We start from the raw sequence: 27,965 nt of genomic DNA on the forward strand, positions 1-27,965 counted from the left end.
GACAGTGTTGAGATCAAAACGCTTCTGGATCTAGCCTATGATCACCACTGAAACTTCCTTCAATACAGAGGTTTGCATCATTTGAAACTGTTATTCTCAAATTGTCACTATAGATTGTTTAACAATTCTTATTCATTTTGTGCAGATCCTATTTTGTCATGAAGCTCTTCAGCATTATTTTCTGCACCTTGTTAGGAGCAGCCATGCCCCAAAACAAGTCAACTTCAAAGGTAGAGTCTCAGAATCCTAGTTCAGATAGAAGGACAACTAAACCTTCCAGTGTGGAATCAGCTCGATCGGTCATTCATGAAGAACCAAATCATGGTAATCTCACTGCTTCAGGTGACAATGACAATCTGGTGTCCCATGTCAGGACTTTGGCTCAGACCCTGTATCAATGTTCAAAAGCAACTGGTACGGATGAGATGAAACTCAGCTTCTTGAGAAGTGCCACGGTGACATGCAATGATGGGACTCCAGCTGGGTATAAAACACCTTTTAAAATTTAATACACAGTAAAAAAAAAACAGAGGTTAACTTTTTGTGTCCTCTCAAAGATTAAAAAGATTTTATGAGCTTTCATATAGAATACAATCAAGCGAACATGTGATGCACCAGTTGTTAAGTATTTTTATTGATTTTTGTTTCCTTTTTGGCGTGTTAATTTGCAGATATTACCTTAGGGAGTCAAAAGGAAGCAGGCGATGGTTAATATTTCTAGAAGGTAAGTGAAATATAGTAAAAAAATTGGAGAGAAATTTCAAATGCAAGTTGTTTCATAACACATTAGACTGAAATATTTTGATTATTGAAGAAACGTTTAAAAACCAACCTCATTAAACAGAAAAAATGTTTCATTTTCTGCCCATAGATGATGTCCACATTGGAATTTATGACTTTTTTACACATTTAATTACTGCAGAAGTATTTGAATGAATAACTAGGATAACTTCAAAATGAGTAGTATTAAAATTTCCAATCAGTAAATTGCTTGCAATGGTCCTGTGCATATTATTAAAGCCTGAATATGGGTAGGAATGAAGCACATTAAGTTTTTACGTAATGTTTACAAATCAGAATTTCTACCACTCAGTTGTTAAATGCCACTTTCTATGTGACTGTTATGGTGGAGTCTGGGGACGTTAGTTCTGATTTGATCATAACTTTGTTATGACTCCTTCAGCTGACTAATTTCAGAGTAGACTTGCAAGGGACATCAACACAGATGATTTTGAAACAGAAGAAAGAAAAAGACTATTGTGTTCCCTAGTAATTGCAGCTACTATTATAAGTGTCATGGGAAAGTTCCTGGAATAATGTCAGGCAGGACAGTGCATGACAAGATGACAGGTTTCAGCCGTTGCTCAGTGGGTTAGTGCCTCGCCTCTGGGTCAGGAGGTCATGTGGTTCCATCCCACTTCAGTGACAAGAGCACATAATCTATTCTGACACTTCAATGTTTCTTTGAAACTACATTGTCAGAGGTGCCATCTTTTGGATGAGTTGTTAAAGCAAGGTCTTGTGTTTAGCTTTCGGTTGATAAAAAAAGATCTCCTGAGACAATTGAGAGAAGAGCAGGAGAGCACTGACTGGTGTCATGCCCAATATTTATTCCTTAACCATGATAATTAAAAGAAGATTAAATGGCCATTATTCTCGTGCATCTGGACTGTCACATTGCAAGTTTACAACAATGATCTCACATTAATTACAAAGCATTAAGGGAATTTGTGTGTTTTTGTTTCCCTGCACACAGAGCAAGATTATTACAGTGCAAATCAGAAAAGAATGTTAAGTTATGTGAAAAGAATGTATCAGTTTTGCATTCTGGTATTCCATAAGAATTAAAAGTAGTATTCATGTTGAAGTTAGTGATAGAAAATGTTTGATATTAGAAACTTGGTTGTACTTTAATCTGGTTTTATATAATTTTAATCATTAAGTAAAATAAATGCTGAAACAATTCAGTCCTTATTAATTAAGAAATAGAAAAATGTATTATGTTAGTACTTTTAATAATTGTTAATAATAAAATTGAAACTCACTTAATTCAATTTAATTTCATGAACTGATGATAGTATTATTATGATGCTTCAGTAGAATAAAAAAACATGTGTCATTAATCTTATTTTTCTGTGAATGAAGGTGGGTGGTGTTGTTATAACAAAGAAAGCTGTGATGCAAGATATAGATCGATTCCACGGCTCATGAGTTCTTCTGACTGGCCGCTCACTCAGAGAGGTAATTATAACACAAGAGATTCTGCAGGTGCTGGAAATCTAAAGTAGCACACACAAAATGCTGGAGGAACTCAGCAGGTCAGGCAGCATCAGGACTGATGAAGGTTCTCAGTCTGAAATGCCGACTGTTTATTCTTCTCCATAAATGCTGCAAGATCTGCTCAGCTGTTAATTATAATGTATTGGATCAGAATTGGTAGACAGGAAGCAGGAGTTTTCCATTATAACCATATAACCATATAACAATTACTGCACGGAAACAGGCCATCTCGGCCCTTCTAGTCTGTGCTGAATGCTTACTCTCACCTAGTCCCACTGACCTGCACTCAGCCCATAACCCTCCATTCCTTTCCTGTCCATATAGCTATCCAATTTAACTTTAAATGATAACATTGATCCTGCTTCAACCACTTCTGCTGGAAGCTCAATCCACGCAGCTACCACTCTCTTTGAGTAAAGAAGTTCCCCCTCATGTTACCCTTAAACTTTTGCCCTTTAACTCTCAACTCATGTCCTCTTGTTTGAATCTCTCCCACTCTCAATGGAAAAAGCATATCCACGTTAACTCTATCTATCCCTCTCATAATCTTAAATACCTCTATCCTGTCCCCCCTCAGACTTCTACGCTCCAAAGAATAAAGACCCAACTTGTTCAACCTTTCTCTGTAACTTAAGAGATGAAACCCAGATAACATTCTAGTAAATCTTCTCTGTACTCTCTCTATTTTGTTGACATCTTTCCGATTATTTGGTGACCAGAACTGTACACAATATTCCAAATTTGGCCTTACCAATGCCTTGTACAATTTCAACATTGTATCCCAACTCCTATACTCAATGCTCTGATTTATAAAGGCCAGCATACCAAAAGCTTTCTTCATCACCCTATCCACATGAGATACCACTTTCAGGGAACTATGCACCATTATTCCTAGATCCCTCTGTTCTTCTGCATTCTTCAATGCCCTACCATTTACCATGTATGTCCTATTTTGATTAGTCCTACCAAAATGTAGCACCTCACATTTATCAGCATTGAACTCCATCTGCCATCTTTCAGCCCACTCTTCTAACTGGCCTAAATCTCTCTGCAAGCTTTGAAAACCTACTTCATTATCCACAACTCCACCTATCTTAGTATCATCTGCATACTTACTAATCTAATTTACCACCTCAGCATCCAGATCATTAATATTTATGACAAACAGCATTGGACCCAGTACAGATCCCTGAGGCACACCACTAGACACCGGCCTCCAATCTGACACACAGTTATCCACCACCACTCTCTGGCGTCTCCCATCCAGCCATTGCTGAATCCGTTTTACTACTTCAGTATTAATACCTAACGATTGAACCTTCCTAACTAACCTTCTGTGTGGAACCTTGTCAAGGCCTTATTGAAGTCCATATAGACAACATCCCCATTATTTCGAATAAAAAATGAGAAAACCCAGAAATACTCAGCAGGTCAGGCAGTATCTGTGGGAGTGAAGTAGAGCAAACATTCCCAATTCAGTGATTGTAGCCTCCTTCTGGAACTTTCTGTATAATTTCTGCATTATCTCTGATGAGAATAACTTATTTAAACTTGACAACTTTTGTCTCATTATTTCACTAGCAGTTGCTACATCCAAAGCAATAGAGCTCACTTATATGTAGTTTACTTTTGCAGTCAATAAAGAATTATTACAGTCAAAAATGGAAATATCAACTCTGAAAAACTTTTCCCATCTGCATTGTTTCAGGTTCTGGAATTCTATCGTCCGAACCTGAAGAAAATCCCCAATGGTGGAACGCAAACATTATGTAAGCTCCTTTCTAATATTGATGCTTCAAGAAAATAGTTCTTATCAAGATGCATGAGGCAGCATATGTAGTAATCACTGAGATATAGTTTACCAGTGTTGGCACGTGGCCAAGTGGTTAAGGCGTTCATCTAGTGATCTGAAGATCGCTAGTTCGAGCCTTGGCTGAGGCAGCATGTTGTGTCCTTGAGCAAGGCACTTAACCACACATTGCTCTGCGACGGCACCCATGCCAAGCTGTATGGGTCCTAATGCCCTTCCCCTGGACAACATCGGTGGCGTGGAGAGGGGAGACTTGCAGCATGGGCAACTGCCGGTCTTCCATACAAACTTGCCCAGGCCTGCGCTCTGGAAACCGTCCAAGGCGTAAATCCATGGTCTCATGAGACTAACGGATGCCTATATTTCACCAATTGCATGAAGAAAAAGGGGTATTTTTTCTATTTAATATCTTTATGAAAATATTTCCTTGTCTTTCCTATATTTAATCATGCTATCATTCATCTTAACATTCCCCACCTCTGGCTATCTCTGCCACTCTCCTGGCATGCAGAATTCCCATATTGAAAGTGAATGGACAATGCATTTCTGTATTATTTAAGGCAACAGTCTGGAGTTCACATCAGCTAGACTCTGACCTGCTCTCCCCCATTCTCAGTATTCACTGTGTGTAGACTTAAGGAGTTTAGGCTCAGCTAAGCTGGAATTAGCAGCACAATGTTAAGGCACATTTCCACCCACCCCTGCCCCCTTCTTCCACACAACACTATTGGGAATAGAGGCAGAATAGCAGCATGAGTCTCTATACATTTGGTCTTGCCTATTCCTAGAAACCAGGAATACAGGAGAGATCCAGTACATCTGGCAGGAAAATTTCTGGCACAGGGGACTGCACAAAGAGAATGGGAATTAAAAGGAAAAGCAATAAAACATAATTAGTGTGTTACATAAACTGAATGAGGGATGCATGTATCTGAAAAATCTTGCTGCAAGTATAGTAACCTTTGTTCTTACATTGAGCAAAGTACCACATATTAATAATAACAGTGAATTACTTTACCTTAATTATATATTGAACTCAAAAATTGAGAGGTATACATCAGGAAAATCAAAATATTAACCCTGGAAAACAGAACACAAATGGAAGTAATTGCAATTGTGAATAAAAACATTGCTCAGAATGAATAAATCTGTCAACTTGCAGATTTTTAGACAACAGTATTTTCTTTGGAGTATCAGTTAAATTACTCTATCATAAACAAGAGATTCTGCAGATGCAGGGGAACACAAACAAAGTTCTGGAGGAATTTATCAGGTCAGGCAGCATCTATGGAGAGGAATAAGCAGTTGACATTTCAGGCCAAGACCCTTCATCAGGACTGGAAAGGAAAGGGGAAGAAGACAGAATAAGAAGGGTGGGGGGGGGGAAGGGAAGTACAAGCTGGAAGACGAGAGGTGAAGCCAGGTGAGGGGGATGTTGGGTGGGTGGTGGAGGAGGGGATGAAGTAGGAAGCTGGGAGGTGATAGGTGGAAGAGGTTAAGGGATGAATAAGAAGGAACCTGACAGGAGAGTACCTTGAATCATAAGAGAAGGTGGAAGGGCACCACAGGGAGGTCATTGGCGGGTGAGGGGAAGGGAAGGGGTAAGAGCGGAGCTAAAATGAGGAATGGAAAGAAAAGAGAAGAGATAAAAGAGAACATGGAAGGGTGCTCTTCAGTTTTACATGTCCCAGTCTAACCACACCTTCCAATATTTGGTCTGCGGGCCCACAGTTCTCCAACTATGCATTCAAATAACGTTTAAATGTAATGAAGGTTTCAGTAAGATCCAGACTCAATAAACATGTGCCCTTTAATCCTTCCAGTAACCACTTTGAATCTATGTGCTCTGGTTTTTACTGTCTTGCTAAGATAAATATTTGCTTCCTACTTACTCTGTCTGAGTCCATCACAATTTTATGCAACTCATTTATGTCCCCTCTATTCCAAACAAAACTTTTCAGCTTTTTCTGTGCTGTGTAGTCTTCCCTTTCCTGGAATATGATATGCAATATTCAAATCATATACATTAAAACCGGGGAATAAACTGTTTTATACAGTTCCAGTATGTCTTCTCTGGTCTTGCATTCTAAGCCTCAACTAACAGAGGTTAAGTAACTGCACGCCTTTTTAACAACCTTATGGATCTACACTGTTTTTAATGATCTGTCTAGACACTTACAGTCTGTCTGCACCCCCACTCAGTATCTGTCCATTTCTTCCATTTAGATAGATAGGTAGGTATACTTTATTGATCCCGAGGGAAACTGGGTTTCGTTACAGCTGCACCAATCAAGAATAGAGCATAAATATAGCAATACAAAAACCACAAACAATCAAACAACAATATGCAAACTATACCAGATAGAAATAAGTCCTGGACCAGCCTATTGGCTCAGGGTGTCTGACCCTCCAAGGGAGGAGCTGCAAAGTTCGATGGCCACAGGCAGGAACAACCTCCTGTGACGCCCAGTGTTGTATCTAGGTGGAATATGGCTGGAGTTGAACTGCACATGCATGTAACAAGAGCTGTATAACTCATCGCCTTCCACCTTGGGCCACGGACTTATCAATCACTCCTGCTGTGGAGCACCTGGAGGTCCAAGATGGTCTCGTTACATGCACGTGCAGTTCAACTCTTTGAGTGATAATGCAGAAAGTTTGAAATTAATAACTCATCTCCTTCTACCTCAGGCCACAAACTTATCAATCACCCTTTCTGTGGACCACTTCAACAAAGAAAGGATCCGTACGCTCCACGACCGCCGGACTAAGTGTGTACATGTAGGAGGGGACTATGTTGAAAGTATCCACTGCCCCTCAAATGTGGAATAAGAAATTAGCTGCTGGAAGAAGAAGTTGTGACACCCTGTACCTGTAACTTTCTCCTTAATAAACTTAGGTGCACTCATGCAATTTTGTATTCATTTCTATCTGAACTCCATCTCATCAACATGTGCTGATGCCTCAGTTGCCAAGGCTGTAATCTCTATAATTCCCTCACTAGAACCCTCTTCCTTCACTCTCTTTATCCTTTAAGATTCTCCTCAAAATCTACATCTATGCTAATTGATTTTACCTTTCTGTCCTGGGTTTTAGTGTCAGATTATATTTGGTGGCACCCTCTAGTGCGATGTGATTATTTAGCTACTATATAAATGCAAGTTTTTGCAAATCTGATTTGTTTGCCTTCTGTGAAATTTGAAATTGATCCTAACATTAGCTAATAAACGTTCAGGAATGCTATAGATGGTTCCCTATTGGTGATTGAAGTTCAAGGTAAATTTATTATCAAAGTACATATATGTCACCATATACAACCCTGAGATACATTTTCTTGCAAGTATACTCAATAAGTCCATAATAGAATAATAAGCATAACAGAATTAATAAAGGACTGTACCAATTTAGACATTCAACCAGTGAGCAAAAGACAACAAACCCTGGAAATACAGAAAAGAAAGAAATAATAATAAATAAATAAGCAATAAATATCGAGAACATCTTGTGCGTGTACACATTTTGTATTTGTCATGGAAAGTATGATTCTAAATTACATTTGCTAAATTGTTCACTTATTTGTATGTTTTAAAAATAGCTTTGTGCCTTATTGTTCAAGCGATGTATGGAGTGGTACTGCACCAAAATCCGGCCAAGGTAAATCTCTATGTCCATCTGCTACACATTGTAAAGGAAGACAAATACAAATAATGTGCGTTAACTTGAGTATTTTCCTTCCAGATGACTATGCATTTATGGGTGCCTTGATTCTCAGGGAAGTGATTAAAGACTTGGTCCCCAAGGGTATTAAGTTGGCAAAGATAGTCATGCTTGCTGGAACAAGGCAAGTAGAATAAATTTATTTTTTTATAAACCATTTTTAAAAATGTGAATTAAAGGAGATTAATTCATCTTCCTTCCTGCAGGTGGTGTTGTTTATTTAGCTTCAGCCAAATCAGAATCAGGTTTACCACTGGCATACGTTGTGAAATTTGTTGTTTTGCGGCAGCAGTACCGAAGATGTACTATAAATTATAATAAGAATTAAGTTGAAAATAAATATGCAGTGCAAGAAGAGATCAAAAAATAGTGAGACAGCGTTCAGAGTTCATTGTCCATTCAGAAATCTGATGGTGGGGGAAGGAAGAAGCTGTCCTAAAGCAATGAGTGTGTGTCTTCAGGCTCCTGAACCTCCTGCCTGATGGTAGTAATGAGAAGGGGGCATGCCCTGTGTGGTGAGGGTCCTCAATGATGGACACCACCTTTTTAGAGGCAGTTCCTTTTGAAGATGTCCTCAGTTGTGGGAAAGCTAGTGTCCACTGCAGCTTTTACCAACCCTGTATTCCAGATGGTGGTGCCAACAGCTAGAATGCTCTCAGGAAATTTTTTAACAAATTGATTTTCACCACTGCTCTTGAATTACATGAAGTGGAAGGTTCAATTAATGTGTTAAAGAGCTTTATTTATATATTTTAATTTTATTTATACTGGTTGCCAGTCCTGGGTTCTCAGTGTCCCAACCATCTGCTCAACCTCGACTGGCAAGAGGCTAAGTTTGTTCATGTGGTTTACAGGGTTCATTTTGCTTTTGTAATTCTCACTGGGGGCGTACTCCAGCTGATACGTTGTTTCATAAAGTGAGGAGAAAGGGAAGTATTATTGGAAGGAGACATCATCCCACAGTCTGCAGATACTCTGCTGTGGCCAACACAGTGGAGCATGCTGGGGCCAACAGCAGCTCTCTAAGACAGATCTTGCCTTTTAATGCAATCAAAAACCAGGAGAGTTTCAAATTTGATATCTAAATCTAGCACTTTTTAGTTTATTGATCAAATCTTTTAATTTCATTAAAGTTAGACATACAGTATAAGTTTACTTTAATTTTCCTTTTTAGTTCTGATATAATCTTTAACATTGTTCTAAGATCATCGACTCAAAACCTATGGGTAGGAAATGAGTGTGTTTCTTTGTGGCTAGGAGACTTGTAATCCCAGCGAGATGGAAAATCTGCCAAAAATATTTCACTTGCATTTTTTTCACTCTGTGTCCCAGTCATTAGTCAGCCAGATGGGAGACCAGCCATTTGCTGGGTTGAAAGACTGCACTACAAGGTAGCAGCTAGGAACAGCTGTGAATAGTTCACAGCATCGAAGAAGGAACTATATTGAGATGGTAGGGAGTGATAGGCATATAGTGGGTGGGGAGGGGTGGTTGATTGATTATGGCCGTGAGACACAAGAGAGCAGGATTGGTTGATTACAAAAGTAGAAAGTTCTTGGGCAGTATGTGAATGTACCCAGCAGAACGTTTAACTGAAGCATTGAGAAGGAACACTGTGGAGGGGTCTAACCCAAGGGATTTAATAGGTCCTAGCTCACTGTACTTACTGAGTTTTTGATCCAGGGAAGAACAGACCTGCTGAAACAAACATCCCAAACACATCGTGGTCAAATCTTTAGTAGACACACACACTTATGGTGACCTCAGTGTAGAATTTTAACATATTTAGCAACTTAAATCCACCTGACTGTTTATTCCTACTGTGGGAAATTGAAAAGGTCTATTGGTGCTCTTATTATGAACCTAAAAATGCTTTGAAAGATCTTTGTAAGAAGATTCCAATTTTAATCTCTGTGATAATCAGTGATGGCCCCATTAGTAAGCATAATCAATTTGGAATCTTTTCGTTGTGGTGCACTAAATATAAAAAAGCAGTGTTTCATTATAATGGCCAAGTGATGTAAAGCAATATATATATGTGTATGTTAAGTGATTATACTGCAACAATTTTCTAATATTTACAATACTCTGCTATATTTCTCTTTCTGAGCCATTTAGAGAAAAGCCAACTCTCCTGAGAAACCTCTGTCAATGCTGCTTTATAATGGTTCAGTGCAAATGAGCCATGCAAGAGTGACTAGGTTCTGATTTCCCTTCCCACCCTGAAAGCAATCTTTATCTTTGCTACACCCCAGGTCAGTACTGTTGAATCAGAAGCACATCATGTAGAAATTCAAATCAGGCTGTGTCCTACCACTTTGCAGTCCAGTGGTTGGAATTCTAATGTGTCGCCACGTCCTTAGATAACTGAGATAAAAGGATTTTGTTCCAGCATGCTGTGCTACCTAATCCCTTTCATACCTCATTTCAGCCTAGTTACAAAGTTCCATGCAGTGATCTGAAAAATGTTGCAAGGAATATATAATGAAAAATACATCACATTCATAGGCACATTAATTGTTAGAGACTATTGCACATTTCAGATATTCTCAGTGCAACTCTTCAGTCACTAAATAGTGCAATCCAGGGACTTGTGCATTGCCCCATATTTAATTTTATACAGAATTACAATAATTTTTGGGTCTGGACTTTGGGGAAATAAATTAACTTTGGTTGCGTACAAAGCAGACCATAGAAAGTCAATTGTCTGTTATAAGGATAATGAAAAGTCAAATCGAGTCAAGTTTATCGTCATTTAATTATATATCATCAAATGAGCAACATTTCTCTGAATCAGGGTGTAAAGCACAGTAGTATACATAACACACAATAATTTAGGGAAGTAAGGATAAAATCTACAGATGGATTATGCATAAATAAACAAAACAGAGTGAATAAATTAAATATTGTCAGGTACAGAAGAAATTAGCTGTGAAAATTGCTAGGCTGACTAACTCATTCCAAGCACAACTGAAGTTAAATTCTTGTTCTCTGTTCTGCATGTTCTTTGTATGTTCCCCTTGAACAACTCTTCCAATTGTTTTGATTACTATCTTAATAAGATTTAGTGAGCAATTTTAACAGAAAAAATACTTGCATAAATAAAGATCTCGACCTGACAACTGAAAATTACGTTAGCAGGGATGAATCCATTACAAGAGATATAAAATACTCTTTAAGATCTGCCTGCTGTAAACTATGTCATCTCATTACAGTGCTGGTGGAACTGGAGTGTTGCTGAACATCGAGCGGATTGCTAATCTTCTAGCCCAACTGGGTGCTGATGTTCAGGTCCGGGGCTTGGTAGACTCTGGTTGGTTCCTGGACAATAAACAACCACGACAGAACGAATGCACAGACGTAACCTCCTGTAGTCCAAATTACATAATTAAAAAGGGGCTCAGGTAAACCAACAAAATGCAACAATATTAATTGCCTTTCAAGATTCATTGTTATTATTAGTTGATTCTGGCACTGGGATAGAGAGATTAATTGTTAATCATATTGCAAGAGTGTGTTATTTAAATGTTATAATAAAGCATACACAAATAATAATAATAATATTTCATAATAATATTTCCTGGAAGTTCACAACTAATCAAATGTGGTCCATGAAATGCATTCTGGCACAAAAAAGGAGAACTATGAATTCAAGTCCAGTTCAGTGCATTAAGGGAAGACAGCTGAAGATCAAGGTGCCACCAAAATTCCATCTCATAGATGAGGCATTTTTATATGCCCGGGGGAAGGCATACCCCTTGCAAAGATCCAAGCTCCTTGTTGGCTCCTCCTATTCATTCCTCTCCCACTGCCACAGACGGGCCCAATGAGAATGAAAGAGACTCAGAAGTGGAGAAATAGCAAAAAGCAAGAAGAAAGGGTGCAAGCAAAAAAGAACGAGAGAAGTGAACAGATAATTAAGTATATGAAAAAAATCTGCCCCAGCAGAAAGAGAAAACAGTGTTTGGATGTTGATATATCCAATTACAAGTGTTCATAAACATCCCAAATGCAATGTTATTCACACAAATACAATAGGATGGCTCCATTCTAAACTTTTAAAGGCCAGGAAATTAGTTTATGCCTATGCCCAAGGTTGTAATGTGGAATGGTCCTACCTGTCATAGAGGCCCATAGCAGAAACAGTCTCTAATCCCCTCCTAGTTGTAAAGAAGGGCCTCTTCAGATTTCTCATCAAAATTGATGGAGGAGTTTATGCAGTAGGATATGGTGCCTAAGGAAATTTGTCCCCTTAAACAAATTGGCACTGCAAATAGACTGGTAAGTTTTATTTTGCTTACTTATCTTATGGACTGTGAGGAACTGGAGTACTTCCTCAAGGTCAATATTAAATTCAGAATTCTGTTAGATACTGTCTACACACCTTCAAATACTCTCCAAACTCACTTTATGATATTGGTTGCACAACTTGAGCGATCTTGGTGACCGGGGAATGGCTTCTGGAACTATGAGTAATGCTTTTAGCTTGTTGGTATTAAACACATGGGCCGAACAGAACAACTACCAGGTTCTGATATTTGCCCCCTTTAGTGCCACACACAGATCGGACACTGATTCCGGTGCAAGCCAAAGTTTAAGCCAGGCTGTTCATCTGAATTTTCCCAGAGTGCAAGAATGGTTCAAATGATGCTATAAAAGCAGCTTGGTGGTGATTTCAGTGACATTGCTTGCAAAGGATTTTCCTGAAAACAACAAGCTTACATATACATTCATATTCAAGCAGCCACATTACTATTGCATACTATCTATGGGAAATACACGATGCACGTTTTAAGGCCAGATTGGATCTAACTTCTGTTTTATACCCACAGTGGTACCTTTAAGCTAAAGCTGTGTTTATGTTGAAAGACTGCACGCCAATCCTTGATCTTTAAGGTGTAGATCCTCCCTCCTCTAGGGAGCAGTATTTTTTCCCCCAAGGTTGTTGAATTTGTTTGGATACTTATACCGCAACCTATTGAAATGGGCCTGTACCACACCTTTACCATTATTATAGTGAAGGAGAACTAGAAACTCTATGGGCAATATCACGCAATTATTTTTATGCTTTATTGGTCCTGAGATTTCAACTTCAGAAATGTTGAAAGATTCTAATTTAATGTCCAAAATTTATAAGCCAAATTTATAAGCTAAATTATGGTTGGTTGTGATGAGGGAAGTATTATTTTAATGAGGTTAAAATTTGTTAAATTGAAGTTTAAATAAAAAGCATAGCATACCATGTTGCATCAATCTGAAGTATCAAATTCTTAAGCAAATTTACAAAGAACTAATAAGAGATTTCTTTGCAGATTGTGGAATAGTGTTATTCCTGAAAGATGCAGACAACAATTCAGACGAGAAGAATGGCAGTGTTTCTTTGGCCACAGGATATATTCATCCTTAAGATGTAAATAGAACTTTGAACAGAATATATTTATGAATTCCCCAATGGTTAAAGGTGCCACTATAACTTGTGGAGTTTCTTTTCAGCCCCCGTGTTTGTGGTACAATGGCTATTTGACGAGGAACAGCTAAAAATGGAGAACATTCAATTGGGTAGCCAGTCGCTTACAGAAAATCAATGGAACTACATCCAGAATTTGGGGAGAGACCTCAGAAATTCTCTGCGAAATGTATCGTAAGTGAATTATGATTCCAGAATGCTGCCTCAGAAATCACAATGGTATAAATGGTACAGATAACGTCTTAATCTCTTTCACCTAATTAAGTCAAGTTTCTTTTCATGAGCTACTATTTAAACTTCTACTCTCCTCTACAGTACAATATTTACGTCCTAAATGGGAATTGTGCTCAGTGGAGAGCTTTAAGGCCTTCTTGATAGGGACTAGAAGTGTATAGAGGCTGGACGTCAATTCCCTGGCCCCGATCACTTCATTTTCACCATGGATGTCCAGTCCTTATACACTGCTATCCCCCATCATGAAGGCCTTAAAGCTCCAATTTTTTTCTCAACAGCAGACTCGACTAGTTCCCCTCAATCACCACCCTTCTCCATCTAGCAAAACTGGTCCTCACCTTCAACAATTTCTCTTTCAGCACCTCCCTCTTTCTCCAAACTCAAGGTGTAGCTATGAGCACCCACATGGGCCACAGCAATGCCTGCCTTTTCATTGGCTACGTGGAACAGTCCATGTTCTAAGCCTTCCCTGGTAATGCTCCCCAACTCCTTCTGTGCTATATTGATGATTGCATTGGTGCTGTTTCATGCACCCATGCTGAGCTTGTCAATTTCATCAACTTTCCCTCCAACTTCAACACTGCCCTTAAATTTACTTGGTTCACTTCTGACACCTCTTCCCCTTTCTCAATCTCCCTATCTCCCTCTTTGGAAATAAATTGTCTACCGATATATTTTATAAACTTATTGATTCCCATGGCTATCTTGACTGTACCATCCCTATCCCATCCTGTCTCCTGTAAAAATGCTATTCCCTTTTCTCAGTTCCTTCATCTATGCTTTATCTGTTCCCAGGATGAGGCTTTCCTTTCCAGGAATCAGAGGTGTCCCCCTTCTTCAAAGAATGGTGTTTCCCTTCCTCCATCAATGATGTTGCTCTCACCCGCATCTCGTCCATTTCCCAGACATCTACACTCACACCATCTTCCCAACCCCTTACCAGGATAGAGTTCCTTTTGTCCTCGCCTACCACCCCATGAGCCTCTGCACCAAATACATCATTCTCCTTAACATCTGCTATGTTCAACAGCACCATAACACTAAACACATCATTATCCCCCTCCCCACTCCCATTCTCTGCTTTCCGTAGGAATCGCTCTCTCCGTGATGTCCTTGTCCATTCGTCCCTCCCCACTAATCTCCCTCTCGGCCCTTATCCCTGCAAGCAGCAGCAGTGCTATACCTGCTCATTCATCTCCTCCCTCATTTCCATTCAGGGACAACACTTCACCTGCAAAACTTCTGGAATCATCTACTTGGTGCTCCAGATGCAGCCTCCAACCCATAGCTGAGACCCAAAGCAGATTGGGAGATCGCTTTGTCGAGCATCTCCACTCCATCTGCAAGAAGCAAAATTTCCTGGTGGCCAACCATTTTAATTCCTACGTCCATTCCCATCCTGATATGTCATTCCATAGCCAAGATGAGCGACTCTCAGGTTGGAAAAGCAACTCCTCATATTCAGTCTAGGTAGCTTCCAACCTGATGAGATGAACATCGATTTCTGTAACTTTTTGTACTTTCTCCCTTTCTCCCTTACATTTCTTCCATTCCCCATTCTGGCTTCCCTCTTATCTTTTCTCTTTTCCTCACCTGCCAGTCACCTCCTCCAGTGTCCTCCTCCTTCGCTTTCTCCCAATATCCACTCTCCTCTCCAATAGGATTCCTTCTTCTCCAGCCTTTTGCCTTTTCCACCTATCACCTCCCAATTTCTTACTTCACCCCTCCTCCATCACCCACCTGGCTTTATCTGTCACCTTCCAGCTTGTCCTCCTTCCCCTCCACCAACCCTCTTATTCTGGCATCTTTCCCCTTCTCTTCCATGCCTGATGAAGGCTCTCAGCCTGAAATATCAACTGTTTATTCATTTTCATAGATGCTGCCTGACCTGCTGAATTCCTTTAGCATTTTGTGTGTGTTGCTCTGTATTTCCAGCATCTGCAGAATCTCTTGTGCTTAGACAACCTTATGATTTTAACAGCATTGGACTAACTGTTGAGCATTGATAGAAACAGCTTTATAGAAGTTCCTTGTGCAGTATTCCTTCATTTTGGAACATTAATATTGCTAAATTTAACTTGAAGCAATGGCCTTAATTTTTTTGATAGTCTATTATTCAGAAGGATGGAATTCAGTTCTATGCAGACATGAACTCAATGATCCCTAGAATATGTAAAAACATTTATATAGCACCACATGCTGGGTGACTGATGGTTCAATCAGCGCACTGAAAACCTAAACAGGCATGAATGCAGATGACACGTTGTGACAATTCTTGTGGTGAGAATATCCAGGTACCACTAAAGGCATTTCTCTGGAAATGTGCAACCAAAATCCTCTTTGAGAAAGTATTGTGGAAATAAGTAATAGGTATTCAAATCTCTAAAAAGTAAAATCTAAAGTATTGGAGTAAAAGCTAGAAAATGATTCAACTGCTTGAAATAATGGCAACATTGACGTTGACAAACCCAGTGTGAGCACCTTTTTCATTTAGATTTGGAAGTTATACAATTTAATATTATTTTATCAGAAAAAGAATCATCAGAACTATGGACTAAATGTCATTTTCCTTGCACATTAAATAAAGACAATATTTTTAAGTTGGACAGAAAATCTACGATGATCTGCTTTAGAATGTGTTTCAGAGTTCTAAAATGCATCTATTCCAAATGATCAATCTAACCAATAAATATTGATTTATTAATTTGAGAGTCAATGATATAATACATTTTTCAACATATATATTATTGTAAATGTATTACATTTTATAAATATATATACACACACACATGTATACATTATATCTGTGTGTATATATATATATAAAATCACATATGTGGTTCACTGGCTTGTTATATCAAGATTATTTTAATGTTTAATTGCTTTCCTAGTTTATTATGGCATTTACTTATTTAAAACAAAACCAATAATGAACAGGGAAAGTTGTAAGAGTGTATTAAACTGGTAATGATGAAATATGGATTTATGTTGACTGGATATAAAATTAAAGGATAATGCATTTTAACCTGAGAACTTGTATCCAAATCAATCTGTTATATTTCTATGTGAGCAAAAATATGTCCCATTGAAGCAGAAGAGAAATTTGAAAATCATTTTCACCATCAATATCTAAAATACCCATTGTAAACTTCTCAAACTCTAGAAATACATTGCATTCAGTGAATTCACACTCCCACAATGACTGAAATCCATGCTTCAGTAGATATCGCATTTACATTCCCATTGTGGCTTTCATGGTGTGAATTTTCAAAGCATTTCATATACCAAAATGCATTCTGAATTGCAATAATTGCTGTTATTTTGGTATTCATTGGCAGTCATTGTACAGCAGCAGTGATATACAAGTTATCAACCAATCCATTTTACATGAAGATTTTCTTTTTAAATGAGAGAAATTTTATCCAATAAACTTGAAACATTTCCTGACCTTTTGTATAGTGCCGTGGGACCTGTTATATCCACTTAAACCAAGAGAATAGGAAGATCAGGACAGTTTAACATTCTCATCTCAAGAATGCCTCCTTTAACAATGGGGCTCTAGAGCTATTATGAATTGTCAGCCTGGGTTTTATGCTCAAAGCCTGATGTAGATCTTGTTGCAACTCAGTTAAACAGGAATGAAAGAGTACACAGTATTCGATAGAACATTTAGCAAACATTTTTTCAAAAGTTATTTGCTGCTGCCAGGGTATGAAACTAATTGTTCTTGGTGCAGAAAATAGGAAAAGGTTAAGTTAACATATTAAAAAAATGTATATAAACTGTTCAAGCTGGGCATAATACACTTACATCACTTCATTCCTAATAATTTAAGATAGCTCAGAAATCCGTTTTAGTGCTTAGTGCATATATGTTTTTTTTGCCTAACGATTTGTTGATAATTCAAATTGTTTCTATTTTAGAGCTGTATTTGCCCCAGCCTGTCTATCACACACTCTGATCTCTAAGAGGTAAGGTATTATTATGTTAAACAAGTTGATAGCTCTTATATACAATATTATTGTGTTTGGTACTCTTCCATTGAGAATTAGCTTATTAAACCACTTATAAGTTGCTTAAAGATTTCCTCTGAAGAATACTTCATCATTCTTACCCTTAATGAAGCTGCTAGACAAAGGAAGGTAGTGCTGCATAGCTAATTTTAAAACCTTTTGAAAACGGGTAAAATTTTAATTATACTAATGATTGTCTCACCAAAATTGGGTAAAATGATGTCATGACTCGTAAACTAATCTAAATTATGTAAAACTACATTTACTTCATAATCTTTTGCGTGAAAATTCCAAGAGTCAGATATGTGCTTCTGCTTTTATTGCTTTCAATCTTTAAAACTTATAGGTTTGAATACACTGTCAGCTTGACAGGCTTTTAAACTAACATACAGTACTAAATTTTTTTAAATACAGAAAATGCATTTTAGGAAATTAATTCTGTGAAACATAATGGGTGGAATCACTCTGACAGCTAATTGCTGGGTTCTGAGAAAACTAATTTGTACTCACGACCAGCTGGTGGTACCTCTGTAAAAAAACTGCATCACACTAATGATTAGAAATAAAGAAAGACATATTATCTTTACTTGTCACGTATACATCGAAACATACACTGAATTGCTTTGCTTGGTTCAAATCGAATCAGTGAGGATTGTGCTGTGCTGCCTGCAAGTGTCACCATACTTCTGGCGCCAACACAGCATACCCGCAACTTTAGCTGGTGATTCTGAGAGAATTCGACCACACTGACAGCTAGTGGGTGGTGTTGTAGTGAACTAGACCATGCGGTGATATTGCTGCTGGTTCTGTAAAGAACTGGGTCACTCCAATGATTAGCTGGTGAGAGAGCCCTGTCAGACTGACAGCTCACTCGTGGGGCTGTAGTAAACTAGATGGTGCTGACAGCTAGCTGGTAGTTCTGCAGAGAATTGGATCCCACTGACAGCTAGTGGCTGGTTCTGTACAGAACTGCCTGCTAAAATCAGAACGCACTGCAGCACAGAAGTATGGAATGTACTCGAGGTCAGATGTAGGCCATCTGCCATCTTACTCCACCCCTGGACTCAATAACCTACTGAGCTGAGGGGCCGGGTATACTTTCAATGTTCATTTTAAAGTCTGGCTATCTTGTCCTTTTTTCACAATCATATTATATTAATTGACAATAATTTAATGTATTTTGAAATTATTTTTAATCTATTATTTAACTTTTAATTATTTAATTTACCTGTTTCAAATGACTGATTATCAGAGATGTTTATGAGAGTGAAGCAGGCATTTGACAGCACTAGTTAGGAAAGACCGCCCGGCTAGTGGAATCTCTTTGGTGACCACTGGTGACCTTCTCCTCTCAGGGGACAGTTACGGAAGTGAAAAGTGAGACCATAAGATATGTGAGCACAATTAGGCCGTTTGACCTGCTTCACCATTCTATCATGGCTGATTTATTATCCCTCTCCATCTATCATTCCCATTCTCCTACCTTCTCCCTATAACCTTTGAGGCCCTTGCTAATCAAGAACTATCAACCTCCACTTCAAGTATACCAAATGACTTGTTCTCCACAGCCGACTGTGTCAGTGAATTCCGTAATGAATTCACCGCTCTCTGGCTAAAGAAAATTCAAGATTGTGGGGAACAGTGCAGCCTTTAGGGGGTTAATAGGGTTGTAGAATGAGACCGAAGGGTGGTCACAGATCACAGATCAAATAGAGCCTAGTTCTTGCATACTTTATATGTTGTCTTGACAGATTTTTATATCAACACATTAGGCATTCTTTAATACATAAAATGTATTTTGCGTAGAGAGTTGAATCTTCCAACATTTTGGAAATGATGATGATGGAACAGGAGCAAAAATGAAATAAGAATAGATCACAAAAGTTTTAAAGGTTTGTTTGTAATTGGGATGAGAGGAGTAAAGGAACAAGTACTTAAGTACAAGTTGCAGAGCTCACAATTTGTGACCAGTGAAGAAGTTAACAGTTAGATGTGAAGTGGGACTGAAGGATCAGTGATTCTGTACAGGATTGGAAGGCTGGAGAACAATACCAATGCAAAACAAGGGAAGGACAATGATATTTTAACCACAGGGATCTCAATGACCAGGAATAAAGTGATGATGGTTACAGGTTGATCCTTGCACTATTCTAATCACAGACATACTTTATGTTGGATCCTGATGCTTTTGTGATCCCGAGATTTTTTGGAAGCCCAGAACGAGGTATAAAGCTTATTGCTAGCAATTTTATTGAGTGCTGTGTGAACAAAGAGAAAACAAAGGAAAAAGTAGTCATGGTTGTCTCATACTCAGACTAGATAGCATGAAAAATTTCAGTGATAGCAATTAGCCCATTAAATAGCCAGATTCAAGTGATATGACACCTGCTACTGAAAACCAAGAAGTTTCTGGACAAATACAGAAGTAACCTTATTCCTTTGTGGCCTTTCCTTGCTTTGCTTTGGTATTGTTCTCCAGCATTCTAATCCTGCACAGAATCTCTGGCAATCCTGCACAGAATCCTTCAATCCTAGTTCACACCCAATAGCTAACTCCTTCATTGGTCACAAACTGTACTCATAATACTGGAAAATTCACTGAACAATTACATGTATATAAGTGATTGTATAAAATTCCAAGCAAGCACAGGAAAGTTAACCTACAATAAAAGTGCCAATTTTACACCCAAATCCAACACATAGTATCACAGAATAGTGGAAATGTGCAGCAGGGAAACAGACCCATTGTCCTACTGACTCTGTGGTGACATTCAACTTACTTGTTTACACTAATCCTACATTAATCTCATTTATTCTTCTCATCAACTCCTCCCAAAGTCTACAACTCACCTACACACTAGGGGAAATGAGCAACATACAATGGGCAATTAATCTAGGAGGAAACTGGAGTACCAGTTCTATCCATTAGTACAGGAGAATGTACACCACAGATACAGCACCCACAGTCAAAATTGAACCTGGGTGTCCAGCATTGAGATGTAGTGGTCTTACTACTGCCCCTCTATTTTAGTTTCAAATTAATTGCCCTCAAGCAAAATTACTCCCAAAGAAGCTTGACAAGAATGGGACTTGTGGAGATGAGGGACCTTGTATCGAAGAAATTGCAGTTTATGGTATTCAGGACAAGGTACAGTTTATGTAGGGTTCAGATGACAACAGAAGGCTCACTTTGGGAATCATAAGATGAATTAGTGAAAATAACAGCTTGGGCCACAACGGGAGATGATAGGAATACAGCCATATTTTGCAATACAGAAAAGGCAATCTGACATGGAAAAGGATAACCCTTTGAGTTTAAGCAGGTCAGAAGAATTAGTGGAGTCCTTAGTTGTTTAAAGTTCCACTTGAATAAAAAAATTCACCTAATTAATTATTTGTGTTTCTCCACGAAAGACCAAAAACTAACACTAAGAACATCTGGTTCATTTTACATTCTGTTTTAAATATATTTGAACAAGGACTTCTATTAAATAATGTTGATTTTAGCCAAACTTGAGGTTAATATTCAGCAAACATTTAGCCCTTTGTTTTTTTATTGTTTAATTAACTTCTTAAGGCATACATAGGTACAAATATCAAACAGTCATTTAATACTGTTTCTTCTCTTACTTGATGTCATAAAAATTTGGAATTTAGCTGTCAGTAATTTTACAGTAATTCGTGATCTGCACAATTGGTATTAGACTTCAGAACCTTGTCATGCAGTAGGTGTTACCTAAAATGATTGATTTCAACTTTACGCACTAATTATTGCCAAGGGTGATGACAAGGCCACTGGCTCTTTTTTAACCCAATTTAACAGTGTTAGGCTTGTAGATTTAGAAACAAGTAACATTCATTTGAGTTTATTCTTAGTCTAACTCTGCCCAGCATGCTCAGGCCTCTCCTTGGCTAGTTGGGCCTTCTTGGCCAAGGAAAGGCTGGCATATTCTTGATGTTTACATTATTGGACAGCAGTGAAATGAAAATCACTGGTGAAGTCTGCTTGCTCATTAAGGCCTTCTGCAAAATCTGACAAATATGATGCAAAATAATTTCAGAGGTGCATGAATGCCGAAGATGTGGAACAACCTGGGAGCCTGATTTATGCAAATACAGTGTGCTGTATGATGGAAGTGTGATGTTGTGAAGGCAGATTTCAGAAAACTCACAAAAAGTTGTGCATTTCTCCAGGCCACTTAATTGGCTTCATCCAAATCATAGTTAAGGTTAAATAAAATGTTTACTCGCTACATCCATCCCAACATCTAGTCTCCTGATATAAAAATAAGGAAGTGGAAAGCTCCACACACAAAATAATGGAGGTCAGGTAGCATCTATGGAAATGAATAAACAGTCGATGTTTGGGGCTGAGATCCTTCTTCAGGACTGGAAAGTGAAAAGCCCAAATGATCATCAATTCAAGCATCCATAAAAAGAGATGTCAGTTGGCTTGAAGAAAGTAAGTTACCACCAAATTTAATCCCAAGTAGTAACTGCACCTTGCTGGTTCTGATTTCTAATCAACCAATCTGCTGCTCATATCAAAGATACCAGCCCTTTACCTTTCCCACCCAGTTGGCTTCACCTATCACGTTCCAGCTAGCCTACTCCCCTCCCCACCACCATTTTATTCTGGCGTCTCCGCCCTTCCTTCTCAATCCCAAAGAAGGGTCTCAGCCCAAAACGCTGACTGTATTTCTCATTTCCATTAATGCTGCCTGACCTACTGAGTTCCTCCAGCATTTTGTGTGTGTTGGGTTGAATAAGAAAACATTGTAGCTTGTCTATAAAAATGATCATGTCGTCCTTTAATTTGCATTGCATTGGAAGTCATAAATATCAGTAGTTTCACAGTGAATAAGGCATTGCACAAAAATGGTACATTCCTTTAACAGTCTCATTCCCAATTGGTTTACAGATCACACACTGCTGACGTTAACTGGAAACCTATTGATATCCTTGTTTTAACATTTATTATCAAGTGCAGATCAATGCCTGGTCAAGTGGCAGCACTTCCTGACCTTTTTTTTGTTGTAGGTTAGCAATTGGGCCTCCTTGACCCAGTAGCATCTGAGAAATCATTGATTTTTATCTCTCCTGACAGGTGTAAAATGGACATCACCACTTACTCATTAAAACCTGCTTTTTCATATGACAGGCCTGTGAGCCACAATCCTGCTGGACGGGTGCCAGGAATTACCATAGATCCACTTCAACCGTGATGCTGATAAAGTTTGCACTAGAGAGCACTTCATCAGCAAGTAGAGATTCACAGGTATAGGTAACATAAAGGTGCTCACTACCTTTATGTAGCTAAAAAGACAGCCAAGCACTTGACATACAGTGGGAAGGGAGATGATAGTGGCGAAAGGTCAGGGGTTGAACCTTGTCCTCTTTAGCTCCTGCTCAAAACCACAAGAACTTGATTTATATGGTGATATTAATGTACAAAAAGGTACATATTGAAGGAGAGAACTGTACACTGGATGATCTAAAGAGGTGAGTCCTCAGAATGCTGGGATTTCGAGCACATTCCAGAACTGAAGCTACCTGACTCTCAAAGGCCAGGCTGCTTTTGCAGGTAATGCATGCTCCAAGCCATCACTGACTTGTCCACTGAAGCAGGAGCATGGTCTTCACACTCAATATCCACTTGACAAACTACTCATTATGTACGTGGCAATGCAGAGAGTGGTACGGACAGCCCACCGCATCTGTGGACGTGAACTTCCCTCCATTGAGGTCATTTGCAGCAGCAGGTATATAAAGAAGGTCTGGAAGATCATCAGGGGCACCACTCACCCCAGCCATAAACCACTTCAGCTGCTCCCATCTGGCAAACAGCACCCCAGCATAAAAAACAGGTCAAATGCGCTATGGGACAGCTTTTTTCTACAAGCCATTAGACTTGTAAATTCACATATCTGTACACTGTGACAGAGTCATAGCTCAAAGATTTTTACTCCCTCACATTGTGGGGTGGATGTAAGATTTAAATAAATTCAATACTTCAATCTAGGTGTCCATGATGCACTGCGCACCCTCCAGTAATAAAGTTTCATGGCAAGCACTGGAAACGTGGATTTATGTCTTGGGAATCATTGCTTGGTAAGGTCAAACATCAGTAATGAAATTCATCACTGCCTTCAAGATTTTAGTCGATTGAGGAAACGGCTATTTGAAGATCAAGACCAGGACTGGCACGAAACTCACACACAGAAGCAATTCATATCTTCCTGTAACCTTCCAAGATATGGACCATCTAAAGCAGGCACTAGAAAGATACCACCAAGTTGATATTCAAAAAAAAAATCCTCCAAAATTACTGGAAGGGTAAGTTGGAAGTATCCTCTCCCAGGGCAACATCATCAACTCTGAGACACAGGTGAGCATGCTGGACAGATTAGACTGACTCCAGATTCCCAAAACAGGCACACATTCTCATGCTCTGTCATGGGAAGAGATTACCAGCTGAATAGGGAAAAAGGATGTGCTCAACCCATTTTCAAAGAATTGCATCATTTCCACTGAGTCCGAGGCATCTCTGACCCATGACTGCTCAAGGCGGAGAATGACGATTCCGGATAGCAATTGTTAGATGCACACAGAATACCGATTTTTTAAAGAAAGTAGGACGACTGCACAACCTCATGGTACGTTTCTACAGCATCACTCCCTCCCGCACACCCCTTTGTACCATTTCTGGTTTTCACACTGATTCATCAACAACCTCAGGACGCACAACAACAAAGTACAAGCAAGCTATTCTTGTTCTCTTGGAACTACCCAGGAAGATGAATAGGTGGGTGAAGGTGGAGACATATTTGGGAGATGAATTCTAGAACCTGAGCAAATTTAACAGACAATTTAGCCAATGGTTTTCTCTCTCTTAATATGCATCACAGACAGCTTTGGCTGCTCGATCAAAGGTTCAGTCAACTGAGAAGAGAGTGGTGGACACTGAGAGAGTCAAAGGAAGCGGGGACGGGGTCGACTGCAGATTTCAGTGGCATTCTGGACTCAGGGCCTCAAGCTGCGAGATTACCTGTTTACAGCCGCCGGGAGAGAGAGGAGTCGGAGCTGGTGCACTCCGTTGGGGGCTGTGTGGCGTGGGTTCCTGGCAGGAGTCAGCACTGCCGTTCCGCCAGTGTTCATTCGGCAGAAGGCAAGCTATACTTTGGTCAACTGCAGAATTTCTGCGGCATTCATGGACTCAAGGTCTGGAGTTTTTTTTACGTGGATGTATTGTACTGTTATCTTAGATGTGCTTTCTATCTTGTATTTGTGTTATGTGTGCTTTGTGCTGTGTGTCTCTGTTGGTACTGTGTTTTGCACCTTGTAAGATACAGAAGGCACTGGCGTGGAGGGCAATAAACGACATGAAGGAAATCTGGATGTCGAAACTGACAAGAGGGCTTAAAAAGAGGATTTTCATAGCGGTCATAGAGCCCATTCTCACGTATGGATGTGAGACGTGGACGCTGACCAAGACTATGCGAAAGTCTCTAGATGGTTGCTATACACGAATGCTCCGGATGGCTCTTGACGTGGGTTGGCAACAGCACATGACGAACGTCGAGCTCTATAACAACCTACCGACGCTCCCCACTAAAATCGAGGCGAGAAGACTGCAAATAGCAGGGCACTGTCTACGCCACCCCAAGCTACCTGCCAGGCTAGTCATCATATGGGAGCCCAAGCACGGGAGGATGAACCCTGGGCGCCCTCAGGACTATGGTCAACACGCTCCTAGAAGACAGCGGCGGGGCTAATGTAGATGAACTGAACACACTGATGAGGGAGAGGGAGAAGTGGAGAGTCTGTCATCGTGCCCGACGCCAGCTCTCTAGGCCTGAGTCGACGTAGTAATAGTAGTAGTAGTAGTTTGCACCTTGTATTCATGTATGGTTAAATGACAATTAAGCTTGAATTGAATTGAAGTGACTAGATGTACAAATTCCAGCAATGATTGTACTGTGTAGTGTGGTAGTGCTGTTGGGTTGTAATATCATACTCCTCCCATGCCTTCCTTTGTGGGGCAAAGGACCACATTCAGCAATTTTTGGGGTGTAATTGCAGGAGATAATTGTGGTTCTAAGTTAGTGATGGTGGGGCTTAAAGTTCAAACAGAAAGATGTAATGTGTAAATGTGGGGCTTGAGGGGCAGATATGTAAGTCAATGAGCACAGCATGGTAAGTCAGTGAACAGGAAATGAATGAGTAGGTGAATGAATAGAAAATGATTGGAATATCAGCATGTTGGATCGACTGAAGTTTACAGAACATGGAAATTATGAATCTGGCTGGGAGTGAGATGTGATAGTGACAGAGATGTGGATTGGGACGGTGACAGAGACATTTACTGGGATGACAACAGATGACAGACTGTGCAGGGTCAGATGTGAATGATACTATGGGGATAAAAGTTAAGAGTTTTGTGACTGACATTGAATAGAATGAAGACCTCATGAAAGATCTGTTGCATTTTCGAAAAGTTATATGACTCAGGTGTTGCCCTCATTCATCCTGCTCAAGTTCTGGAGTCTGACTTTAATGATCCTGTATTAAAGGAAGGAATTACATTTATATAAGTACCCCTGTCCTGAAGCACTGTTCAGCCAAAAATATACTTCTTGAAATGTAGTCAGTGTCAGAAAACATTGCAAACAATTTGCACAGAGTAAGCTCTCATTATAAATTGCAAAATGATCTTTACTAGAAAATCTGCACAAAACCATAGGACCTATTAATATTCACCTAAGAATATAGATAGGATCTCATTTTAATACCTTACCTGAATAACAACATCTTCAATAGCATAACACTGCCTCACAACTGTAGTGCTATATCTGCTCAAATTGTGTGCCCGATTCTAGTTCTGACTCCGAATTATTGACCCACTGAATTTAGTTGACACTGGGGGTTAATGAAAGCTCAGACTTAGTCATTTGAATAGGAAACTCCAGAAATGATGAACATTTTATATTTGCTTATGTTCTGACAGTTACCATGAGAAACCAGAATTGTCCCCGGGAAGTTCAGGTCCCAATAACTTTGCTGCTTTTTTTCTGACTTCTAACTCAAGCTAGGCCTAAACTTTAACTGTATGAAATATGTCCTGTTTATATCTTTGCAATGGATTCCAACTACATGATTGAGGAAAAAAATGATATGATACTGAATTACTGAGTAAACTTGTTTTCTTGGGGTTAAACTAAAATAACTGATTCTGTGCTATTTTCTGGATGCAAGTTATTTTACAAGATAAATTGTAATGTATCCTATGGAAGCTGCCATGTTATTCTGAAGATTAGGCTAAGTCCTTATGCTCATAAATAACTGTAGCTACTGCAAAGGAGTTGTTTTTTTTTGTCAATTTAGATTTTTATTTGTTGGCCATGTTCTTTGCTCACCTTTGGCGGTCTTGCGATAGAGAAGTCCAGTTAATTTCTGGAGTAGTAATAAAATTGCCTGTCAAGTTGGGTTTGCTTAACAGTAATTTTTTTTGGAAGGTATTAGATTTGGATTATTTGAACCTTCGACTCTTATATTTACATAGTCAAACAAAAATTACTTGACACCTTTTAGTTCTGCTATCAGAAATGACCAAAAATGGTTCCAAATATCCAAGGGTAACACATTAAGAAAATCATGATTCATTGTTGCCTAAGCTGACTTTTTTTTTGCTATATAAAACCATGATGATCAAACTTTTTACTAAACAAAGGTGAGTACTTGACAGAATAGAAAGGAGGTACCTAAAAAAGTGGCCACTGCGTATAAATTTGAAAACCAATGCAGACCTTTAGATCAAGGATTGTAGAACCATTGATGACACAACAGTGATTTGTAATGGTATATTTTCTGCTTGAATCAAACAACATGAAGTGACACAATTTGATTCATACAAAACCTGAAAGCAATGAAAAAACGAGATCCAGAACCAATTCTTCACAGCTGGTCCATCAAGACTGCAGAACCATGGGTGCTTTGATGTTGACAGTTTATTAGAAGCTTTCAGATTAGTTTTATTTTTCCAAATTAATGAAACTGTTAAACTGGAAAGACAAACAGGTCTGTGTGTCAAATTACCACAACTTTCCCATTCATATAACAGTTCCTCATATTTCATTTCAGCAACTGGCTGGATTTTCATGTGAGGGGGGTTTCCTTGAACAGAGCACTCCAGTGCTGGGACCGAAGTCTTCAGGAAAACAAGAGTTCAAGACCCCCCGCCAGAAACTGTTCCTTCCACTTAATCGACCAGTGTCGTCTGCCACACTGCAACCCCACTTGCCCAGCACTTCGTGATCAGGTCACAGGTCAGGAGGTGAACATGATTCAGCTCCTGATGAACATGGGCTTTGATGTTCAGAGAATAGCACAGCAGCTTGGAATGGAACCCAGCCAACTGCTGGGGATGCTTAGTAATGGAGGTTAG

General features: G+C 39.2%; 1 protein-coding gene across 1 annotated transcript; it reads left to right on the top strand.

Moving 5' to 3' along the window:
• Positions 1 to 203: 203 nt before the first annotated feature.
• Positions 204 to 27,965, top strand: notum2 (notum pectinacetylesterase 2). The gene is made up of 11 exons (XM_072267315.1): positions 204 to 484; positions 672 to 724; positions 2,146 to 2,241; positions 3,989 to 4,049; positions 7,686 to 7,744; positions 7,829 to 7,931; positions 11,023 to 11,211; positions 13,120 to 13,217; positions 13,301 to 13,448; positions 17,432 to 17,479; positions 27,662 to 27,965. The coding sequence occupies exons 1-11, from the start codon at positions 204 to 206 to the stop codon at positions 27,963 to 27,965; spliced, it is 1,440 nt and encodes a 479-aa protein (XP_072123416.1).

The sequence above is a fragment of the Mobula birostris genome, chromosome 9, assembly GCF_030028105.1.
Source record: "Mobula birostris isolate sMobBir1 chromosome 9, sMobBir1.hap1, whole genome shotgun sequence".
NCBI lineage: Eukaryota > Metazoa > Chordata > Chondrichthyes > Myliobatiformes > Myliobatidae > Mobula > Mobula birostris.

What these genes read in the sequence shown, in the direction of transcription:
- notum2 (XM_072267315.1), top strand. Translation starts at nt 204, where the DNA reads ATGCCCCAAAACAAGTCAACTTCAAAGGTAGAGTCTCAGAATCCTAGT. An exon ending in ATAATTAAAAAGGGGCTCAG is followed by an intron (nt 11,212 to 13,119) that starts GTAAACCAACAA and finishes ATTTCTTTGCAG; the next exon opens with ATTGTGGAATAGTGTTATTC. An exon ending in AATTCTCTGCGAAATGTATC is followed by an intron (nt 13,449 to 17,431) that starts GTAAGTGAATTA and finishes TTTCTATTTTAG; the next exon opens with AGCTGTATTTGCCCCAGCCT.